Genomic DNA, 17,982 nt, shown 5'->3' with positions numbered 1-17,982 from the left:
TACTTTTAGTGAAGATAACTTTTGATATCTCCAGATTAATTTTTATTCTTAATATAAAAACATACCTTTCTATGTAATTTATTTCTTTCTCTACAGAATTCTTTTTAGTTATCTTTTTTCTTTTTTCCTTTGATTTTTTTTCTTCTGTCTTTTTTATATTATTCATATCTTTTGTCTCATAGTGTGCGTTCTGTTTCTTCTGTCAGCCATATTTTCTGTTTTTTCTATGTTATTTATATCAAATTCATATTTTTTATTTTTTCTATATAATTTACATCACTTAATATCTTCAAATTCTATAAAATTCTTTTTCTGCATTATATTTTTAGCTTTTTTATTTAAATAATCCAATATAAAATTATTTAATTCTTTCTTCTCATCAAAAAGATTTATATTATATTTTTCTTTAACTTTAATTTTTTAATAATCATGGCTTTAAGATCTATATGCTAAAGAATAGTAATAATTTCGTGAAAAAATTCTTCGCTCGAAATATCTACCTTTCTTTTCCGGGATATTTCCGAGTATACAGAAACGTTATTCTTAGATATTGTATATTCATCTTTGGTATTTTGCTGCGTAATTGATTTCTCTAATAGTTTTCATTTTTTTTTCCTCCTTTTTTCATAATTTTTATTTCGCTTTAGTTTAAAGTTATTTTTTAAACTTTTATTTATAAGCATTACTCCTGTAAAAATATACATTCTTATGTTTCCTAGCCTTAACTTCTTTTAATAATCTTATTTTCAATATTTTCAAAGTTGGCAATTCTTCTTGTACTTCAATAATGATTTCTAAAATTTTCTTAAGAAATGCTGTATAATAATATTATTATATTGTTAATAAATTCTTTTATTTAAGTTCTATTTCCATTTCTTTCAATTTATTAATTATGTCAAAAAAGTTTCTTATATAATTATTCATATCGTCATTTTTTTGCATTTTATATGGAATTATTTTAGCAACATTGTTTTATTAATAGAATGATTATTTTATGTAATTATTTTCTGTTCCATATTTTTTTTATAATATGCAATTCTTTCAAATCTGCCACAGAATTCATCAGCTAATATAATAATTGATCTTGCTTTGCGATCTGCTGAATCCTATTTTTTAGCATTTTCTATAATTCTAACCTTCTTCACAGAAACATATTTTCATGTATCATTCTTTATTAATAATGTATTTGTATTTTCCATATATTGAAATTTTCCTTATCCAAAAATTTTCTATTTTTACTGTTGTATAACGTTATTATTTTATTTTAATTATGTACTTTTTGAATTTTGTTTTCTTTCTTCACTTTTTTTTCAAAGCACACACTAAAGATAATAAACAATCAAGAGGGCGCTTGTATTGATTCGATCATTGTTCTTTCGCTATTATATAATTTGATTCGTTGATGTGAAAATTTTAATCGAATTATTTTATATTATTTTATATTTTATATTAGAAATAACTAATTACATTTTTTCTTCTAAGTGTATCTTTAACATTACAATTAGATTTATTTAGACCTATAGATTCATGAAAGAAATAATACTTTTTAACTAATATTAATTTAATAAAATAGAAATTTTATTAATCAACAAGAATTAATTTATTGGAGATATTTGAAAACATTTAAAAACAAAAAGTATTAAGCATTTAAAAAGTTAATTATTAATTAAAAAATGATAATAGCATATAAATAATATTTAAATCAAATTTTGTAATAGTATTCAAATTAAACATCATTAGAATAATAACTAATAACAAATAATAACTAAGAACAAATAATAACTAAGAACAAATAATAATAAATAATAAATTATTATATAATTTGATATATTATATGAATAAAAATAAATTATTTTTAATGTATTATAAATTATGTTGTTGAAATTTTTTTTAAATATAAATAGAAGTTTTAAATATAAATAGAATTTAAATCCTTGTTTAATTCAAAATAAAACAATTTAATTGAAGATATTAAAGTCTTTATCAAAATTTATATTATAAAAATATAAAATATTATGAAATTAATATATAGATATCATATTGCTTAAAAGTTTTGAACTTATCTAGATTATATTTATTTAATATGTGAAAAGAAATAAAATAAAAAAAAATATAACAATATACTTTGAATAAATTTATTGTTTTGTTAGGTTAAGTCATTTTGTTTATATGAATTTATATAAATTAGAAATTCTCATTTATTTAACAATGCAACTATCACATCAATTTATATATATATATATTTTTTAATAGAAGAGTGTATTTGTATTGTAGTCGTTAAGTGGTATTTTCATTGAAATATATATACATAATAATGAGAATATATCGATGCTGATTCGATTCCATTAGACGTATGCAGTTAGACTCTTTAAAGAGCAACAACCTTTAAGGTCTATTTGTACTTATGTTATATTTATTTCATCTCAATTATAATTTGGATTCGAATAAGAAACTTTAATTTAGAATTTAATATTAATTCGATATTTAAAAATTATTCCAAGCATATAATATAATGGTATAAATATATATAAGCATTATTGAGGGCAATGAAAAATACAATGAAAAATATTGAAACCTTTATAGTTTTTACAATGAGAATACTTACATCTTATGCATTAAAAATAATTATTTATATAATTATTTTATTGTCATTTCGCTCGTGCGTACTAGGCTTTATACTTTAAGGCTCAATGCATATGAACGACTTTCGCCGTTGCAATTATACGATTTCTAGTGATATAACGCACATCATATGATTTACTAATTGAAAAAAATGTCATTGCAAATCTGCGATAGTGTTATATTGTGTGCATATAGCTTTAATATTGATACATAATCAAGACTTTGTCTTCTAATTAATTTAAATAGACGATTTAATTCACGTTGTGTTATTTATTTGACCAATTAGAATAGTTTAAAAAAAAAATATTTAGAAAAATAAAAAATTAAATAAAATTATTTAAAGACATAATTATTCTTTAATTGAAAATTGATTTCTGAAATACTTAAAACTGATATTGAATAATAAAGGTTATAATAATCGTATATAATAAGCATATAATACTATTAATAAAAAATTATAATATAAATATTTAACATTACATCAAGAAATCAGTAATTTTATCAAAATCAAATAATAAATAATAATAGCAAATAACATACAATTCATTTGAAATAATAAAAAAATTATATAAAAATAAAGAATTGTAAATATATATTTATTTAATTTTCGTATAAAATTATGTTATTTTAAAAATAAATTATTTTCTAAATAATTTTAAAATAATAAAATTTATTAAAACTTTGGCTTGAAATTATATATTTTATCTATAAAAGTCCATATATACAAATTGACGTTTCTAGAAAATGTGTCTGCAAGCCTTCTTTGGCGCAAATACAATATGTACGTAATACATTATATACGTTTAAACATTTGCATCTTATACAAAATCCTATCTTTAATCAATTTAAAGTTAGATAAAATAATATGTAACAAAATATAAACTAAGAAAAGAAGAAAATATTAAAATGGATAATATATGTACAGTACATTATACACTTAAAACTATAGTAACTAATTCGAATCTTAAATATATTGTATATATATAAATAAATTTCAATTCAAAACTATTTTAATGTATTATAATAGACAAAATACTTTATCTTTTTAATGAATAGAAAGAATTAATTGAAATGAATAGAAAGAATTAATAATATGTAGTGTATATACATATATATACATATATACATATATACATATATAATTAATATATATATAATTAAATTATCCAAACATTTTTAAATAAATATGAATAATAATAACAATTTTTTCTGATAATTAACAAGGAATTAATAATATTATGTACATATAATTAAATTATCTAAATATTTTAAATAATAATGAATAATAATACTTATCTAAAGTTTCTTGTAGTAATTATATAGGTATTTTGATATAAGAACTCATTCATTTATATTTTTATTAATAATTCATTTTTTTTTATCACATAAGTGATTCGAATTTTTCAAACGATAATGTAATTGACAAACGTTATTCAACGTTATTTATTTTTTTTTCCATTTTCATATATCTTACTCAAGAAAGAACAAAAAGAAAAAAAAATCAAATACCTAACTGCAGGATCATATTCTTGTGTCTCTTCCTCGTCATTTTCAATCGGCGGTTTCAGTTGACATTCGTGACTCTCCTCGTCCAAGATACGATTTTCACACGCGCAAGTAGGCATTTTGATCACTTTTCGATATATCGAGTACAAATATTCCTCTAAGCAAAATATTGAAATGACACGACAGAGAAAAAAAGAAAAATTTGAAAAGAATAAAAGCGTGATTGCACGACCTTCGCACGATTACACGTCGGAATCTCGCCAAGAGTAAAGCTCTCTGAACGATGTCGACCAGTGCCGGTCTCTGAATAGAATCTTTGCGATGCTTCGGGGGACCTTTATATCTCGATTCCCCTCTGGATCGAGCCTCGACCATTCCATATTCCCACCACGTCGTCTGTTGGCTGCCAAACAATCACGTGTACATGATGTTCGGAGCAGGTAGAAAAGAGAAGTCTTAGAAACTAAAACGAACAAGGAAAGTTGGTATACAAAAACATCGATTGGGATTTATTTATGAGATTGCAAGTAATTTAATTTTGCGATAGATGAAAAAAGATGGAATTATGAAACTAAAGCCATCTTACTTTCTCTAACGTAAAATTAAGTCGTTTCCAACTTAAAAATGAAGCCTCGATGTAAGTTTTTGCATAACAATTTTCATATTTGTTTCAATTTCTAAAATTATTCTTTCAAATTTTATTATATTCGTTCTAATACTTTGTAAAACATTGCATCGAATATAGCTATATAACTAACACATATATAGTGCGAATGCATGTAAATTGAATATATTGGAGGGAATTGAGATTGTATAATCATCGAACCATTTTTAATGCGTGATTCTTTCGGAATTATTGATAGTGATTGACTAATAGTTATGCGATAGAGAAATTTGATATTCTTCTTAACTACATTTAGTTATTCATGTGTTCACTGCGTGCATCACAGATTTAAATCGATAAACATTCAATAATATATGATATTGATTTAAATGAGAGAATATATAGATGTTTATATATAAATTAGAAATTATACTTATAATTTAGAAGTAAAAAACTATCATTATAATTTATAATATAAAAATAGATTTTATTTTATTTCAGAATAGAAAATTATTGTTAATATATTATAAAATATGAAAATTTTGTAAATATGATAAATTGAATATATCTGTTTCTATCTAATCCTGAAAATATTTCAAATTCAAATCTAGATTACACGTTGCAAATTTTGTAAATACAAATTGTTTATAAATATAAAGATAATGAAAATAAATTAATCATGATTTGAAAGAAAGAATTATGTTTTTTGATAAAATGAATAACTCAATAATACTAATAATAAAAATGATTCATAAATTCAAAATTCGTAAGAAAAAGAACAAAGAAATATTTTGAATATTTTTAAATCTCATTGTCAATCTTTATAATTAATATCAATATTTATTAATTATTAATATATTACTATTATAATTATTTTAAATGCATTGAATAATTATATAGTATGTATTATATATGTACATATTTATCTTAAAAAAAAATTAATAAAATGTTAAAAAATTAATATATTTTTTAATTATTTTTTAATATTATTTAAAAGAAAATTATTAAAATTATATTTTTATTTTTTCGATATTTTATAATTAAATACATAAAATATTTTATATAAATATACAAATAATGTATACTATTTTTTTTCTCAATTTTAAAAATATCCATTATCGTCATTCTTATTATTAAAAGAAAAAAATAAGACAAGAAATATTTTATTATTATAGTAATTTATCGATAAAATAATTTTCCCAAGAAATTTATTATAGTTTATTTCTAAGTAACTTATCGATAAAATAATTTTCCTAAGAAACTGAAAAATAAGGAAACTACCAACCCAACAATATTTAATTCTAAACTAGAAGTATGTAAAACTTTTAATAACAATATTACTATATTTTTCACTAAATTTCTTTTTCCTTAAAATAAAATAAAAAATGAAAATAAATAAATTTTCTCTAATTTATACAATATAAATAATATAAAAATATATAAAAATATAAAAATATTAATTATTTTAAAAAATATAAAATATATTTGTTATATAATCACATGTATATATAATCATAATCTATATTAACGTTGTCAATATTAACATGTACGTATAAACCAGTTTAACCTAAAACAAAAACAAATCTTTCAGAATTAAAATCTGTCAAACAAGAAACATTGATGTTACGTGATTTAAGAAAGATTTAAGAATCTTATGAAAAATTTCTTTTTTTATCGGTATTCTGTTCTTAATTTATCTCTAATTGTGAACATATTTGGTGAATTAACGTCAATTAATGACACATTGTTTGCATTATATTCACAAAAAATTCATTAACAATAAAATGAAAAAATATATAATTCTAGTTTTAATATATTTATATATTTTTACAATATTTTAAAATTTTATCTCATTTTATATCATATATGTTAATGAATGAAGTTGATTATTTCAAATTATTTTTAAGTACATCGATTTTTTTTCATTTCGATTAAAATAATTATTAATTGTTAATTAGCAAAAAAAATTTGTAATATATATATGTTCGTATTTTATTGAGGTTATGGAGTTCGATAAAAATCATATTTTATATGATTTGATTCAAAAATAATTCAGCTATATTTATTTACGTGATATTTTTGAAAATTAAAATAATCATTAAAAATAATTTCTCTTAAAAACAACATACCAATGAAGATTTTCTTATTTCTTGAAGCAATATTTTTTTTTTAAAGAAGTGTTTCCTTGATCAATTATAGATATATTTTTATTATGTATCTTTTAGTATATTTCATTGAATATTTGAAATGATCGTACAAAAAAATAAAAAATTTCAAAAATTGCGAAACGATGAATAAGAAAAAGGAAAATACGATAAATCCAAAGGAATACCCTAGGAATACCCTATAATCATAAAGTGTTATCTTTAACAAGTTTTTTTACAGCTAAAAATTCGTTATATAAATAGATAATTTAATTGTAAAAAGATAATCATATTTATAATAGCGATAAATATCACTTGTTTAAATTAATTTGATGATAATTAAAATAAGTATATATTTGCAGTTTTAATTTTTATTTATTAATCCATTTCACTTAATATTTTATTTCTATAATTATTAAAAATAACTTATTGTGATTATTATATATTATAGAGGTTAGAATATTGTCAATATATTCGCTGATGTTTTTGGAAAGTTGATTCTAAAGACCAAAATAATCACGAAAATTGGTACACAAATCGATTGAGCCTCACTTATTATACTATATTTATATTATTATATTGTAAATAATTTAAATTTGCGTTAAATGAAACGAGATGGAAATAAAGAGAGACGGCAGTATGACAGAGAGAGAGAGAGAGAGAGAGAGAGAGAGAGAGAGAGAGAGAGAGAGAGAGAGAGAGAGAGAGAGAGAGAGAGAGAGAGAGAGAGAGAGAGAGCGATAATAAACTTGTACATTAATATTAAAAATATATTATTACATTAAAAAAATATTTTTTACACACAAAAAGAAAACTTGGCAAATAAAATTTTTAATTCTTTGAAAATTAATTTAAAATATTATAAAATATATAAATATATAAATATAAATATATATTTATATATAAATTCTTATAGAATTGACTAAATTTATGTTTCTTAAATTTCTAAAATATAAGTAAAAATTTAATATAAAGAGGAAAAGGATTTTCATTAAATATAAATAATTTACTATTACTATTACGCTTACTTTTAATTCTTAATACAGAATGGGTATTAAACATTTTAAACATTAATAATAATAATAAAATTATATGTATATATTATAATAGATAATGTAATAATATAATCTTTAAAACTTTAGATATCTTAGCGAGATATATTTACATTTTAAAATTATGTTATCGATTTGTCTATCAATTGTCTGGTCAGTGATCCAGATTCCAGATGAAGTTTACTCAACATATTTTTAAAATATTGTTTAATGTCTATTTGTTTAATGTCTCGTGAATGTAAAAAATGAAATCAAAAGTATTTAGAATAAACTTGTTGTCTGGTAGACAAATAAACATAAAATTATACAAATATCGTTCAAAATAATATTTTATATGAGAAGATAACTAATTTTTTTTTAATTTATTTATTTGTAATGTAAAATAAATAAAAAATGTAAAAATAATTTAATTTATGTATTTGTAATTTGTAATGTTATTGTAATTTATTTATTACGTTTAATTTTAAATTTAATATCCAAAGTAAAATATTACATAAATATTTCTATTTATCCATATTAATGGATTTATATGAATTTATCCATATTATGTCTATATTAATTATTTATCACTAAAGTAATTAAAATAATAAATTTGATAATTAATTTTCTTTTGCAATTTTAAATAGAAACTAAAAAATAAAATATTACTTTAGAATCATAATAATGAATTTAATATGTTATTTTACAAAATAAAATTTCTGCACAATAAGTTGCACAAAGATTATTTTAATTTCAATCGATAACATTATCATTTAAAGGAGTGCCATATGTATACCATCAGTGATATATGTAATCATTGACAAGATCTGTGATACATGTTTTAATTGCAAAATATTTTATTATATCGATAATTGCTATCAATAAATAGATATATTTTTCACTTTCTTCAATAATTTTTTTAACAAACAACATAATAATAACATAATGATAAATTTCTTTGAATTACTAGTAGTAATATTTTGTTAAAAATGATATAAAAAAAAAAAAATTTAATACTAGAAAGAATAAAGTAAGATTAATAAAATTAATCATTTTTTATTTATACATTATAATGAGATTACTAATGAAAATAAAAAAAAGAGCTTTCAAAATATCTTTCATTAATGTTTTTTTAATTAATGAATATTTTTTGCAATTACAAGAAATTTATAAATATATATTTAAGTGGAATTTATTCTGATTTAATTTGTGATTTTTAAAAAATCAAATAAATAAGTTATTATAAAATTCAATAAATCAAATAAATAAATTATTATAATCATAATTTCAGAATATTAATATTTATTTAAATTTATATTGTGTTTTTAATTCTGATTCAATGAGAAAAAATAATATAATTCATTGACAATAATATATATAGATACAATTCATTAACAAATAATTAAAATCGATTATATTGAAAAATAAAATTGTTATTATAAAAAATTATTGAAATAAATTTCAATCAATGATTCCGAACTTAGGACAAACTTGAAAAAAAAATAGACAAATTCTTTACAATTTTTTTTAATTCATTCTATAATTCTTCTAAAATTTCCTATTTAAAAAAAATTAATCTCTTATATTTTTTCATTGTCCAATACATTAATTATTATCTATACTTTCTATTTTAAAAATTATATTTTCGTTATATTTTAATTCAATATATTTAATTCAATTAATTTCTATAAATAAATTTTTATTTGGCGTTTTATAAAATATTATTTAAATTCAATTATATTTATATAAAATAAATATTTTAATAAAAAATATGATATTAGGATAATAGAATATCCGCAAACAGGAAATTTTAAATAATAAAACATTTGGATTCTATTGATTTTATAGTAAAATACATACTGATATATCATTTGATTTGCTTTATATAAGACATATGTTTTTCCAAGTGTGATAACATATATGTTTTCCAAAAATGATATTTTACGCTTGCAGATATGCTTTTTTTCTCAGTTGCAAAGTTTCTCATTCCTATTTTGTGAGAAATATAAAAAATGAAAAGAAGAATGCGTGAAAATAACTGTTATTTATCAAACGAAATACGCTGTTTCATGTTTATTTTGAAAAAAATATATGCATTATTCATATCTAAAAGAACAACATAAATTCACGTGACACTTCCTTTTTTGTTAAATACTTTTTACTTAAGTATACCAAATTATCTTCCAATTTAAAATTCATAATTTGATAAGATAAATTTTAATTAATTTTACTTAAGATATATATGTTATATAATATATTAAGTTATTCGTCCTTTTGTTAAGTTAAGTATATGCATATACATCATCAATATATATATATATATATATATATATATATCTATGTATTTTTATTCTTGTTCAGAATTATACTAGGGTTGGCGTGCTGCTTGTTTCATCGATAATTTCTATCCTACACGAACAGTTTCTATTTATTCTCTGCTGGAGGTCGATTAACATTTAAAGTAAAAGTCCAACTTTGTATAACATTATCACCTTTAATACTTACAATAATGTATTTCAATACTTTTATTTTCATATTTGATAATGAAATATGATAATATATATTTATACACAAAATGCTATCTTTTATTTTTTTGTATTAATATCTTTTAATTATATTTTATATACTTATAATTAAGTAAAATAAAATAATTAGAAGAGAAATAATTGAAATAATTAAATAATTATATTTTGGTATTATAATTTTATTGCAAAAAAATACGAAATATAATTAAACAAGAAAAGAGAATAAACGAGATAAATGTAATAGAAATATGTACACAAAGATATATTTATAGAGAATTCTTATGAAGTCAATGAATAAGCGAATGTTGTGTCTAAATGATAACATAATCAAGGTATGCGAGATAATATCAATTGCAGAAAAGATAATAAAATTGTTAGTAGTTCTTTAAAAATCAAGAGAACAATGTGTAGAATTTTTTTGCGAAAATTCTTTTCTTCAAGAGATTAGAAAGGGCAATTGAAAATAACTTGTGAAAATTTTTTCAAAAGAGAATTTAGAATAAAACACGAAACCACTTGTCAAGATTACTTTCAATGCTTCTTAGTCTCTGAATCTCATAAGTCGTATTTAAGAGCATAATGATAATAAAAATTTACTTTACTTTTTTTTTCTTCTTCTCATATTTTATTCTTTTTATTAATCAATTTTCAGGAAAAAATTATCACAAAATTCAGGTACATTATATATAAAATATAATATAAAAATATAAAATAAATATAAAATGAAAAGCAAAGTTATATAAATATAAAAGAAATATGTAACCATAATTATATTATGGTTACATATATATCTAATATATGGTTATATATATATCTAAACATATTTGGTGACATATCAAATTTCAATACTAAGAAATTGATAGAGATGATCAATATAAGAATAAATGATATTCTATTCAATGCTACTAACTTTTGTTCGTTCATTCGTAGATTACCTTGTACTTATTCTGTCTGTGGAAACACAACAGAAAGTGAAAATCAATAAGGTTCAGTGAAATCACCATAAAATACCTGAGACTTTCTATTCAGATAGAAAACGATTGTTCGAATACACACAAAGAGAACATTTTGGATACTTTTCATTTGAAATAAAATAATAAAAGGAAAAAATAATTATTTCAAATAGAATAAAAAATAAATTTTAAAATATTTATTTGTAAAATGTTTGATTATTTTAAATCAAATAATAAAGTTCTTCTTAGATACAGATTTCATTTCAGATTAAAAAGTGTATAAAAAAATAATTAAAAATAACATGGAAAATGAATTTTAAGAATAAATTCCATGTAGAAAAATTATTCTATCTTTATATTTTTATTGTTACATCAGTTAAACAAAATAAAATGATCATTATTCAAATATTATTTAAAATAATAAATAACATTCAATCTTGATTTATATGTATTTCTCTTTATTTTATATAATTAAAAAATTATATAGAGAAAAATACTTTTGATTATCTAAAATTTTTAAATTATCATATTATACATAACGTTAAAACTTTTATTATTATTTATTCATATTGATTACAGTATTATTATTATCATTTATTTTATTTGTTTTTCATTTCTTATGCGCCAAAAATACAAATATTTTTCAAATATCTGATTTTTTCATATAATTCTAAAACAGAGCACTTTTCAAATCGGATCATGTCTCATCCTTTCGAAACACAATGAGATAATTCTATCCTCGTCGTCATAGAAACCGAAGAATCAGACACATCAAGGGTGCGGCCAGTAGGTATACATTCATGGCAAACAGTGCGAAACAAAATTTTAAATAGAGATGTTCGCTTCCGATGGAAAACATGGAAATTACCATTTATGGCAACTGAAGCATTTAATGAAAACTATTTTTGTCAATATTTTGTTTTTTTTTCTTTTCAAAGAAAAAAGAGCAAAAATATATTATAATATTTATGCTTTTTTTCAATCAATTTCAATGTTACATTGCATAATTACAATAATTATCTGCAATTATATTGCAAAAAATTTAAATAAATCATAAAATTTTCATTTTCATAATTTATAGTTTGTAAATTAAACTTAAAAAATCTGTAAACAAAATATTTCCATGTATTTATACGATTAATGTATTAATATTCAATTCTTTATTAAATTGTAGAATTGATTTCTTTCTCATTGATGTTATCATTGATTACGTTATTATTACATTTAAAAATCATTTAGAAAAATGATGATAAACGATAAAATAAAAATCTTGCTAACAAAAATATAAAAATAACTCTAACTTGACAAAATGAAAAATAGATTTCAAAAAAAATATTTTAATGTTATTAGATAATTTTAGATCATTTTTAAGCAATGAATCTATATAGATATAATTCGATTAGTTTAAATTCAATAATATTATTTTCAATTGTCTTTGATATTTATTTATTAATAAATAAATAATTAAATATACGTATTGATTTTTCTTGTGCGCTGTAACAGATTCACGATAGTTATAAATATCCTTGATGTGTGACATAATTTATAAAATTAAGCAGAAATTTTCTAGATATTCCACATAATAATTAATTTCATATTAATTATTTTAAGAATATTATTATATAGTATAATTATTTAAATTTATTAAATTAAATTTATTTTGCGGTATATAAATTTATATTATATGATATGTACATATATTTATATAAATTTACATTACAATTATAATTAAATTTGAAGTTTGTATTTATTAAATTGTTGCAGATAAAATGCTAGAATTCTTAATGAATTAAATCAAATTTTGATTAATATTATTTTTAATAAAATAAATGTTAAAATGCTTGAAATGTCATTAATTAAAAATTGTAAATTTTTTAATATTTAACTCTAAATAATAATATTTTTTAACAATATTATTTCTCTTTTTCAATTAATTAAAAAATTCTATTATCGTATACGTACAGTAGAAAATACAGAAATGCAAATTATAATTCATATTTGAATAATGTTTTATAACATGTGAACAAGATTCTTTACGTAACTCTAAAGTTCTTGAATAAAATGGAATCATGTTTAATGATATAAGTTTGATACATGCGTTGTCTATGTCTTGGAACATATTAAACATGCAACCTTCTTTTATTTTTAGCGCAGTTTATGTAGTTTAAATATCAAAAAAAATTAAAATTCAATTCTTATTTATATCCAATAGATTTTTAATCAAGAAATTACATTTAAAAATAAAAAATTGAAAATATTTAAAATAATGATTTGTGTAAAAGAAAAGCGGAAAAAAAACTTGAAAAATTTTAATATAATTAAAGAATTTATTAAAAATTTAATTATAGAAACACACAATATATATTTTATAGACAAAGTTTCGTTTTAATTATTATTATTAAACAGATATTAATGATCCATTTTTTTTATCAATAAATTATGTACTTGAGATTCAAAAGCATTTAAAATTTTTAGCGCACATCTTAAGATAAATCTGTATATACATTTATAAAAAAATCAAATCAATTTTAACTTTAAAAATCGATATCTATCAAATTAATAAAAATGATATTTGTGAAATAAATATTTAATATATCGCATTTTGTAATTTCAAGAAGAAAGATATATTCAAAAATGTAAAATACTAGTGAAAGTAAAAAAATATCGAACATAGAATTTATATTTATTAAATATTTTAATACATATAAAAATAAATCAATTGTATTCGTGTTTTAATATCGTTGGATAATTCTAATTTATTAAAATGTAAACATGAATTTTGAATAAAATATTATTCATATAAAAAAAATGATGAATTGTAAATGAATTAACTTTTGAATTGTTACATAAAAATTTTAAAATGTAATTATTAACTATTACTTAACTTACATAAATAATATTTTATAAACAGTATGTACTATATTAATTTTTTTGTGTTGATGCATATATATAATTGATATTAATAAAAATTATTCAGAATCTTTTTTTTATTTTTTCTTCTTTTTAAATTAAGAATTGATTAAGAATTAAATAATTGAACATAATGTAATTAGTTATATCTAATAAAATAATTAAATAAATATATTAAAAATTATAAAATAAGAATATATTCAATATTTTTTTTTAGTAATATAAAATTATATAATATAATAAAATTAAAAAATTTTAAATTAAGGATTCTAATTATTTATCAAATAAAATATTAAATATGATAATATCAGAAATAAATAATTCAATAGAAAAAAACCAATTTCCTACAAACTTTTATAATATGAAAAATAAATTTATTTAAAAAAAAATAATTTCAATGTAAAAATATAAAATATTAATTTTTAAACAAAATATTTTGAATAGATTTTAAAACAAAATCTATTTTGTAATTATATTATATTAGAACATTTTTTAAGATTTATTATTCTATCAAATCTTTTTATTTTGTTAAACACTTTAAATAATATTATTATCACATCATAAATTATATAATTAAATTTTCTTAAATTCAATGAAATATGATAATTATATTACAGGTATTAAATTTTGAAAACAGAAAATTTATTTATATATATATATATACTGAATGGAAATACAAAAAGACATTAATATATATTTCATATAAAAATTTTATTAATTAAAATTCAATTACTTTTAAATTAGAATCTAAAAATATTTATTGACTATATTATTAAAATTTGCGTAAGAAAATTAATTTCTTAATAAAAAAATCAATATAAAAAATTATTTATATGTAAAAGCATCGTATTAAAGTATTAAAAAAATTGTTTAGGTGCAACTTTATATTATATATTAATTATTTAATAATGAAAAGCATATTTTATAAAATTTAAAATAAATTAATTAAAATTTAAAAACAGTTAGATTATTTAATAATTGTATAATTAATTAGATAGTCTAAATAATTTTTATGTTATTCTTTTCACAATTTAATCAAACGAATACATGGATAACTTGAGTAAAAGAATCATGACACATGCATACTATTACAATACATGGTTATATCACATCGATCGTCCATTTCGTTGCTGACCATTGATAGCTAAAATATATATATATATGAACATGAATTCAAGTATTTCTTTTATCTTTCTTTTAATCCAAAAATTTTTTAATATGTTTCAATGTAAACAAATAATAAGTATATTTCATTGGTATAAACTTCATTTTGCATACATTTTATTTTTCCCATTTAAATTCATTTATACATGCTATTATCTTATAAATTTATATATTATTTATTTATTATATATATTTTTATATACAATTTAATATTTCATTTTTTCTTATTTACTTTGACGATATTTTTTATCCATAAAATTAAATTTTAATTTTTTCACTTTATATTAAAAATCAATATTTTATAAATTATTTCTTATTTCCTATTAAATATCAATTTATTTATACATAAAATCAAAGAAAGATTATAAAAACATAAGAATAGAATTTTTTAAATTTTAATTGTATTTATATTATTGAAAAAATTTATAGTATGTATCAAATAATAAAAGAAATATTGACATCATGAATAAAAACACATAACTTTTTAGTATATTGTATCATTATTTACATCATAAATTATATTTTCGAAAAAGACTCGATTTTCGAATCACATGCTTCGCAATTATACACTTGTAGCTTCTATAACAATCTCATAAAGTTTTATAGGAAACATAATCATGTAAATTATTAAAACTGTTATTATGAACAATCTATCATTAACAATTATTGTAATGTTACTCTTCACGCATCGAAAATTGTTTATTATCTCACAAAATTTTGCGCATAGCCAAGCCCTTTTTTGCAAATTGAACCAAAGGGAGGAAACACTCTCGTGGAGATGAAACTTAAACGTAGAAAATGTGATTACAAATGACAGAAACACTCACTCGTCAATTTCTTCCTCTTCTAGCAGAAGACTCATCTTTTCACTGCGTGGTTTTATTCACTATACAAGTACAATCCAGTGACAAAGCTTGACTCTCTCTACTGTAGGGGTGTAGTCCTTTCGATGATCCTCCGCAGGATTATACTTGTATAAACGACACCGCGATCATGTACATACGTTGCGCGCGCGCGCTTTCTCTTCACCGCATCAGACATTCTTTTCACAGTACATTCTCGCCTTAATTCAACGGCATGTTTGGAAATGCGCCGCTAGGCGACCCATTTTCTCATTGGCCTACGTTTTACAACAGTCTTGTGCGCGAATTACAAATTTTTCTATAAGAATTTAATATTTTGGTTTAAATTCATAATTCATTATGTATTTTTGATAACAAAATTTATACAATACAATAGAACATAAATTATAAATAAAGAATGAATTATTTAAATTTCGGTTATACAAGCTAAGTGAATATATATATTTAAGCTATTTAAATATCTAAAAATGTTTACATTTTCGAAAATGTATTCTGCATTTAATTTGGTATATTCACAAATTTCGTTCTTATTTTATGATTATTCGAAAAACTGCTTATCTAAGATTTGTCTCTCAATTAATTAAATAATCGACTATTGTATAAAATTCTACAATGAAATATACTTAATGTATTTTTTATATTATAATAATATTATAATAATAGAAATGAATTTTTTAAATAATAAAATAAAAATTTTGATTACGATCATCGAATTACATTAACAAATTATTAACAAATATATATTTTTTAATATTTAAATATTTCCTTTCTTAATTTTTTTTTATTAAAATAATTACCTATAAATAAAATAAAGAATATGTATTAATATAACAAATTAATTGTACATAAATTTTATTTCACAAATTGTAAAAATGATAATATAAATTCAATGTTTACATTTTTAAACGAAAATATATATATTTTTTTAAATAAAATTATATACATATATTACTTTTATATATATTTTTATAAAAACTATTACATAAACAAAATATAACTGAAAATAAAGTACTTTTTTTATTAAAAGCCATAATTAAACATAACTCACAAAATAGCATGAACAGGATCAAGGATTATTATTATATTCAAGGATTACTATCTTTTGAGGTAAATATACGAGGTAAATGCGGTATCATGCATTGATATTACTGTCACAAACTGCGTTTATTTTTATCATTAATGTATATTATTTATTATAAATAAGTTAGAAACATTGATTTCATTTTGGGTAGGTGTTTTCTTGGTAGGTGTTTACATTTTATACACACAGAAAGAATACCCAACATATTATGCTTTCAGAAAAATGTATACTTTTGACAAAAAATGATTTACAAATGAACTATAGCCACAAATTTGCGTGTCACTCGTTCGTTCTCGAATCAGGCGAAAGAAAGCCTGTTCGTCTCAACCAAATTTTTATCTTTTGTTAAAATGTTTCACGCATGCTGTGCATACATATCATACAGCTAACAAGAGAACTTCAGTGGTTGATACATGTCGATTTTTTAATAAAATTTTGCACAAGTATCCATTAAAGGTTTAAGAATTTAATTTTCGTTTATGTCCATTTTTTAATTTAAGAGAAAAATCATTCCTTTTATCACTTCTTTTATTTTTAGCATCTATAAATCGTAAACGACAAAAGATATAAAAAAATATT

The 17,982-nt window shown here is 19.6% G+C and overlaps 1 protein-coding gene across 2 annotated transcripts in view; it reads right to left on the bottom strand.

The window, feature by feature from the left end:
- The window catches only part of LOC411599 (uridine phosphorylase 1), a 28,072-nt gene extending 11,500 nt beyond the window's left edge, over nucleotides 1-16,572 (bottom strand). Inside the window, exon 1 of one of the 2 annotated variants that reach the window (XM_006562574.3) lies at nucleotides 16,287-16,572. In XM_006562574.3, coding sequence (XP_006562637.1) covers nucleotides 16,287-16,321 — 35 coding nt within the window. In that variant the 5' untranslated portion in view covers nucleotides 16,322-16,572. Of the gene's footprint in view, nucleotides 1-4,131; nucleotides 4,449-16,286 lie in introns of those variants that run through there. The other variant, XM_395069.6, reaches the window with a different exon arrangement.
- Between the last annotated feature and the right edge of the window lie 1,410 nt (nucleotides 16,573-17,982).

This window comes from Apis mellifera, linkage group LG7 (genome assembly GCF_003254395.2).
Source record: "Apis mellifera strain DH4 linkage group LG7, Amel_HAv3.1, whole genome shotgun sequence".
In the NCBI taxonomy this organism is placed as follows: Eukaryota; Metazoa; Arthropoda; class Insecta; order Hymenoptera; family Apidae; genus Apis; species Apis mellifera.
Note: the sequence above shows the minus strand (reverse complement) of the source record. Positions and strands in the feature narration are given on the sequence as shown.